The sequence below is a fragment of the Ambystoma mexicanum genome, chromosome 6p (assembly GCF_040938575.1).
Source record: "Ambystoma mexicanum isolate Mex_15411 chromosome 6p, UKY_AmexF1_1, whole genome shotgun sequence".
NCBI classification, from domain to species: domain Eukaryota; kingdom Metazoa; phylum Chordata; class Amphibia; order Caudata; family Ambystomatidae; genus Ambystoma; species Ambystoma mexicanum.
The window spans coordinates 578,439,203-578,447,202 of record NC_090935.1 but is presented as its reverse complement, the minus strand read 5'-3'; the positions used below and the strand labels follow the sequence as shown (position 1 = coordinate 578,447,202).

The following is an 8,000-nucleotide window of genomic DNA, read 5'->3' as shown; positions in this document are numbered from 1 at the left end:
GAGGGGCAGGCAGACATCTTACACTGCTATTTATGTTCGTCTCCATTTTGTTTAAATATGAAATGGTTTATTTGGCAGACGGTTCTGGGGCTAATCGCGTCACACCACTGCAAATGTAGTTTCCCTGTAGCCCCTCCTCCGAGGGGCTGGGCACCAATCTGCCAATGAGCAATTGGTCCGTGCAGCCAGCCCCATGCGTCTGCCTGGCCGCAGCCCCGAGCCCCAGTCAGAGCCTCCTTCCAGAGGCGAGCAGGTCTCCCTCTCCACATCTACCGCACGCACGCCCCAGCCTGACTCCCGCACTCCCACCGGCAGCAGGGCAGAGCAGGGCAGGGCAGGGCAGAGCAGGACAGGGCAGGGCACGGCGGCTCCCGCCAAATCTAAGCTGACTGGGCTCAGGCTGACGAGAGAGCATGCTGCTGCCCGGAAGGAACGCGCGTTGCTTCCTGCTGACGCTTATTCTACACCTGGCGGCCGGCGCCGCTTATCAAGGTAAGAGAGATTTCATCTCCAAGCTATCTCTGCGTGCAGCTTGATAACAACGTTATATATTTCGGTGTGAAAATGTTAATGAGTGCACAGTTTCCCGTTTCATAGCCTGGCCTAATGAGTAGAGACACGAGCTGACTGCTACCCACCAGTGCGCATTGTACGCGACATTAAAGTGCTCGAAGGTAGTGGCAAGAAAGTGGCTAAATAGACGGATTAAACGCTTTAGATACACAAGCCAGACACGAGCACGAGTAGTTTATGGGAGAGCAATTTCAATATTATATGTTTGAATTGGTGTGTTCTGTAAGAGTGAGCTATCTGCGGGCGAATGTTTTCCCTCTGTGCGGCAAAACGGGCATGTTCCACACACGCTGGATGGAATGCACGCACTAGACATAAACAGTTCGAATGGGCAGCCCTGGTTGCTTCTGAGAGAAAGATTGACTTTCACTCCTGGCATTTCCTCTGTAACGGTCCTGGGCTGGTTTTCATTAAAGCCCCGCGCGCGCGTATAATCAGGCGAAACATGTGCGCTCTGAAGTTCACAGGCTGCTGACACATATGGCAGCCCTCGGGAACATTTCCTCTGGCATGTCAGCGCGTGCACGTGTCACACGGTGGGCACACGCACCACAGGGGCTGCCTGCATGCTGAGTGAGGCTGCCCCAGGCTCTGTGCAGCCCCTGGACCAGCCCCCACAGCCACAAAGACAGCGCAGCGCTGGGGAAAGAGACGCGGCCACACCGTCTCTTTCTACGGTGGTGCAATGGTGGGTTGGGGGGGGGGGGCTTTGAATGAAAGGGGGGGGCTGAGGTGAAAGCGACTGTAATGAGGCCAGAGAATAACTGCGTTACAATTACTTGCATCTGCGGCCCATAGGCTGTGAACAATGCTGCACAATGAATGCTCAATGTATGGAATTCAGGCACGTACTACTCTGCCGGGGTGTGAACCCCATCCAAGCGCAGTCACGTGTCGTCATTGGGCTAGCACCACAGGCACCATAGCACGGCCTTTAGACACGCCTGACCCATGCTTAGGGACCCCGAGATTAAGGCATCTCCGAGGCCACAGCAGTAATCAGTCCCACATTCCTTGACGCTCGTGTTATGTTAGCTGGATTTATACAGTGCCCTGCTGCCATTCGCACGGCCTCTAGGCGCTCTGTTGGATTTAGAAGTGGAGGTGGTTGGAGGAGAAGAGGGAAAGGACAAGGCGCTGTGCTTAGCTGTTGTTGTGTGTAGAGCCAGACAGAACTGGGGTCTGTGTGGGTGTGCTTTCTAGGTGAGCTTTCATGTGTACACCAGGCGTATTGCTTCCAGGTGGGACACGATCAGTATGTGACATGTCAAGGTGTGTGAGCCAGCTGGTGAGGTTTGCACGATGGTTACGGAGATGGAGTTTTTGGGAGTGTTTAGGGGGAATGCCTCTCTAGCCATTTGTGTTGGCGTGGCTGGTCAACATTTGGTGAGTGGGTGGTGGCTGAGTAGGAGGTTGTCAGGGGGTTTGTTGGCATGCCTAGTTGTGAAACACAGCAGGGCACAGTGCAACAATGCAGTTTGCTTTTGCTGCTACACTTCATGCAAACACAAAAGTGCACAACTTAGACACAATGCAGAGATTGTAGGCATACGTAGATGTAGACAACATGCAACAATGCGTAAACATCAAACATACCAACATAAGGCAAATACATACAAAGAATCGCCCAGGCATGACACACAATAGGATCCAATATGGAATCATGCAAAGCGTCCTCGCGTATACGGCCTCTATCACCTTAATTCGGAACCCCTTTGGGGTGGCGTCGGCCTTCCCTTTCTTCAGCCATCGCGAGACTGTCTCGGATTAGAGACAGTGCTGTGTGATCTCACGGAAGACTCGCTCATACTGCGTCATCGCGTGTGGTATGCGGTGCTGCTAGGTTTGCTGCACTCAGTGCTTGTTGTACTCAGGGAGTGTGCGTCTCTATTGTATTTTAAGGTTCTCCCACTGTTGCATGTCTGGGTTATTGGTGCCCTGCATTTCTAGTTGCAGCTAAAATTCCACCCGCCTGGTGAAAATAAAATAAAACAGAACAGTTGGTTTAGATGTGTTCCACTGTTAAATGCTCTTACTCTACCTCTTTTTTTAATTATTTATTGCATTTACGGAACGCCCAGACCCGGAGTTATCGCGTTGTTTGCACAAAAGGTGGTAAAAAAAAAAACATTCAAGATTTTACTTAGAGGAGATATAGAATTGGCACTCGGCTTCAGGCATCACGAGCATCTGTATCCAGCCCTGGCTTTCTAAACAATGTCACTTTGCATGTTGGAACTTGGAGGCCAATTCTTATTTGAAAAAAGTAACTACAATCCCAGCATGCAAAGTGCTGTTGGCTCCCAAACCAGTTGAAAACGGTTTCTGGGGTTTTGTTGGTACCAACTTAAGTTTTAACCATGCGCCTAGTAGCTATTTTAATTCAAACTTGCGTCGCACATGTGTGGGGCAAAAAAGAGGCACTGACCCCAACCCCTTGGACAAACACATAAGAAACTCGCCACACACTTGAAAAAACTGCGCCACACTTGTGTAGGTGAACTTGTTGGGATTTATGCAATTTGATTCGTTTGAGGCAAATTACCACTCAATGCCCTTTAGGATAACACGTGTTTGGACACACCAGTGTCCTTTTCAAATTAGGGCTATTAAAAAGCTAACTTTTCATATTGCATGTTTCAATCCTAAATTGCATATCAATTTTTCCAATTTAAAGAGCCAATAATTCACGGGTTAAATCCCCCTGTAAAGTTTCAATGAATTTCCTTCCGTCGGCTGGACTGGGTACTTGTGATTTTAAAAACACTAGACCGCTTTCAACTCTGATTTAGGAATCCACAGGGTTTTTTCAGAAGAGGGATCATATGTTCTCCAGAGGGATCAAGTTGTGAGCGTGATATTGAATTCTGAACGCCGTCGAATCTGTAACCCAGTTGAATTTGGTGGCGTGTGACACAGCACACTAAACCCAAAGCAAAACAGCATCGGATATCTTATGAGAAGAATAAGCACCGGAGACATGACTCCAAAAGGCCTTCAATAAACAATGAACGACAACTTTACAAGCCGGGGAAGAAAGGAGCCAGGGCCCTTTGGGTTTGCTCTCACCAACATATTTTACACGACAGCACACACCTCAGTGAAGTGGGGAGATCAGTCTCCCCTATTCCTGCTTAGAAACAGAACCTGGTGCTGCTAGAACTGCATCCTATGGGGAGAACCCTGCAAACGCCAGCACTCGCGGCTCTGCAGCAGACTGCAACCCAAGCGGCTCAGGTTAGTACTAAATTGCTAATCCCAATCTCTGTTACGTCCTAAACTCACCGTTGTGAGTAGACTCAAGTGACGGTTGGCCGCCCTCAGTCTCTCACGAATAACCACAAAAACACCAGACTACAAGAGATAAACAGTGTTCTATTGTATGTTATACTTTGGGGGCATTTATATAGGTCCAACCTGACTAAAGGAGTCACGGAGAAAGGATGAAAGCCCAGGGTTGCGAAGGGCTACACTGAGCAGTGTGTGATGCAGATACAGGCCCGGTGTTGCGAAGGGCTACACTGAGCAGTGTGTGATGCAGATACAGGCCCGGTGTTGCGAAGGGATACACTAAGCAGTGTGTAATGCAGGTACAGGCCCAGGGTTGCGAAGGGTTCCACTGAGCTGTGCGTGATGCAGATACAGGACCGGTGTTGTGAAGGGCTACACTGAGCAGTGTGTGATGCAGATACAGGCCTGGTGTTGCCAAGGGCTACACTGAGCAGTGTGTACTGCAGATACAGGCCCAGGGTTGGGAAGGGTTTTACTGAGCTGTGCGTGATGCAGGTACAGGCCCCGTGTTGTGAAGGGCTACACTGAGCAGTGTGTGATGCAGATACAGGCCCGGTGTTGCGAAGGGCTACACTAAGCAGTGTGTAGTGCAGGTACAGGCCCAGGGTTGCGAAGGGTTCCACTGAGCTGTGCGTGATGCAGATACAGGACCGGTGTTGTGAAGGGCTACACTGAGCAGTGTGTGATGCAGATACAGGCCCGGTTTTGCGAAGGGCTACACTAAGAAGTGTGTCATGCAGATACAGGCCCAGGGTGGCAAAGGGTTCCACTGAGCTGTGCATGATGCAGATACAGGCCCGGTGTTGTGAAGGGCTACGCTGAGCAGTGTGTGATGCAGATACAGGCCCGGTGTTGCCAAGGGCTACACTGAGCAGTGTGTAATACAGATACAACCCAGGGTTGAGAAGGGCTCCACTGAGCTGTGCGTGATGCAGATACAAGCCCGGTGTTGCGAAGGGCTAGGCTGAGCAGTGTGTAATGCAGATACAGGCACGGTGTTGCCAAGGGCTACACTGAGCAGTGTGTGATGCAGATACAGGCCCAGGGTTGCAAAGGGCTACATTGAGCTGTGTGTGAATCAGATACAGGCAGGGGGTTACAACGGGCTACACTGAGCAGTGTGTGATGCAGATACAGGCCTGGTGTTGCGAAGGGCTACACTAAGCAGTGCGTAATGCAAATACAGGCCCAGGGTTGCGAAGGGTTCCACTGAGCTGTGCGTGATGCAGATACAGGCCCGGTTTTGTGAAGGGCTACACTGAGCAGTGTGTGATGCAGATACAGGCCCGGTGTTGCCAAGGGCTCCACTGAGCTGTGTGTGATGCAGATACAGGCCTGGTGTTGCGAAGGGCTAGACTGAGCAGTGTGTAATGCAGATACAGGCAGGGGGTTACAACAGACTACCCTGAGCAGTGAGTGATGCAGATACAGGCCCGGGGTTACAAAGGGCTACACTGAGCGGTGCGTGATGCAGATACAGGCCAGAGGGTTGCCAAGTGCTACACTGAATATGGTGTGATGCAGATACAGGCCCGGTGTTGCGAAGGGCTACACTGAGCTGTGCGTGAAGCAGATACAGGCCCACGGTATCTGGCCGAGGGCAAGGTAGGACTGACCCGATGCTTCTTCCAGCTTAATGAGTAACCAGCGGGAATACCGCCCGATTTCTGAGACCTCCAGACCCACACACTGGTGTTGGTTCCATTGCGTGTACTGGAAGTCTTCCTTCCCTTTCAGTTGGTGCCCGTTGCTATGGTAACTGCCTGTCTGACCGACTTTCCAAACGCTTGCTGACCAGAGTGGGATCCTTTACAAAAGCAACAAGACACTGGGTCTGTTCAACATGTTATTGCAAGTGTGGAATCTGTTAAGTTTTAAGTTCTCCTGTGTTTTTCAGCTTCTTAAAAACAAGAACTAACCTCCAACATGTGTTTTTTTTGTTTTTTGTACATTTCTTCTTAAAATTCTTACTTCCTTCAAGTATTTAAGTAAGCATTAGTACCGTATGCGCCAACGGACCACATCCATTCTCCCGGTGACCCTCAAGGCAGCACAGCTGCTGTTCCTGGATGCAGATGGGGGGGGGGTTCTAGGGAATAACCAAAGCCACATGGGCGTTGTAAACTGGGTTTATTAACTCAGCCACAGGAGCCTGTGGGCTACACAAAGGTCTGACCTCATCCACCCGCCCTCTTACCCCCCCAAGAAGAAGCCGTCTGTTCTGAGGCATATAATATGCACTAGGCATGGACCCACCCCCCTGCGCTCTAATGAAGTCTTCACCGCCTTGTGCATACCTTTGGCCCCAAGCGCAGCATTGTACAGTAGGCATGTGGGCAGCCAGGCACCATGGCACCAAATAAAGTAAGAACAGCACCTTGGTTCTACAGATGCAGAACATCCATCTACTTCCGGTTTCATCAGCCCAAAACAGACCAGCTACGAGACCACACACACAACGAGGCTTGTGACACCAGGTGCCCAGTTAGGCAGCATGGACGCCATGCAGGCTTTCGGACACTTAACCCACTCTCCTGCTCTGTAGCCGTCTGCTGTCTGGCTAGTCCAGGGGTGCACCAAAGAGTGAATTGACTATTGGGCCGAATACCGAATAGTTGGCTCAAGTATTCGGCCAAAGCCGAATAGTTCAACATGGGGGAAAAGTGTGGTTCGTGGCCCGTTACTACAGAGGTAAGTTTAATATACTGCTGGAGGCACGCTATGTAAATGGCGCAGAATGTTCCTACGGATGCAGGAACATTTGCTGATCAGTTTAATTATTTCATAACCGATCAGAAAATGTGCTTGCATCATGCGGCACCATTTCCGTAACGTGCCTCCAGCAGTATATTTAATTTAATAATATACTGCTAGCGGCGCGTTATGAAAATGGCACCTTCAATGGTGTGCTGAATGTATGTGGCTCACAGAGGGTCCTCCTACGTGAGCAAAATACGTGCAGCACATCAGCAAAGGGGACGTTTTGGCATTTACATAACGTGCCTCTGCTTCAGGCATGTTATGTAAATGCCACCTTCTGCGGTTGTGCTGAATATATTTTGCTCACAGATGTTCTGAAGGATTTCCTTCGGAGACGCTCCCTGAGCAAATTACAAAATACTGCTGGCAAAATACTGCCAGGGCAAAGCTGCCGCAGCCAATAAGTAATTTGCTACCTGCCTGCTGCAAATGCCACTCTGGCTGGTGTGCCAAATGTATTTTGCTCACAGAGGGGGGGAGCCTCCGTGAGCAAAATACATTTGGCATACCAGCGTGGATGGCATTTGCAGCAGCCAATAAGCAAATAACCGATTGGCTACTGTGAACTTTCCCCGTCAGTTCCACTCTCTGTAACTATATCATCACTCAAACAGAGAGAAGCTAGCTAATCATAGAAAGTGGTTTTCGGCTTCGATTGAGTGTTCCAGAAAGTATTCGGCTGAAGCCGAATAGCTGTATTTCAGCTGAACGTCTGCCGAATACTCACTTGAAGCCGAAATTCGGTTCACCCCTTGTCTTCACTCATTGCCTTGTCCTGAAGATCAGCCTGCTTTTATGTGCTAGTGCTCAGCAATGCTATTGGTTATACAGACTTGCCCAAGCAGAAATGGTGCACCGTTGTGGGAGTGAGAGGATAAACAACATCATTATTATTATTGTATTTATTGAGCACGGACCTAGCTTTGAGAAGCAACAGAGCGCTTTACAGAGGTGTACAACATTACAGATGCACAAAGGAGCACCTTTTATTGGTTACAGATATACAGCAGGGGGTCGGATACAGAGGGGGACAGAGGAGGGGTACAGCTGTACCGGTGGGCAGGGAGTAGAGGGGCGGAGGGTGTCTAGTGAGTCAGGTGGCGTGAGGGTTGACGCGACGGCCTAGGTGTCGAGGAGGAGAGAAATCCTGTTCTTGATCTCTGGTTGCCCTGGTGTGTTATTGGTTCATTTCTCTGATCCGAGGTTGGCATGCCAGACCAGAGTTGGTGTAGATATGTGTGAAGGCACTTATAATAAGGGGAGCTCTGCGCTGAAGCTCTGGTCACCCTGCGAAAGCTAAATGGAGAGATTTCTCTAACTGCCACATTCCTGTAGAATAGTGGCCAGATGGTGGACAGCCGCGCTTTACTGAGATG

The 8,000-nt window shown here is 50.1% G+C and overlaps 1 protein-coding gene across 1 annotated transcript in view; it reads left to right on the top strand.

Moving 5' to 3' along the window:
* Positions 1–224: 224 nt before the first annotated feature.
* The window catches only part of THBS4 (thrombospondin 4), a 274,521-nt gene continuing 266,745 nt past the window's right edge, over positions 225–8,000 (top strand). Inside the window, exon 1 of the mRNA XM_069627401.1 lies at positions 225–492. Coding sequence (XP_069483502.1) covers positions 414–492 — 79 coding nt within the window. The 5' untranslated portion in view covers positions 225–413. The remainder of the gene's footprint in view (positions 493–8,000) is intronic.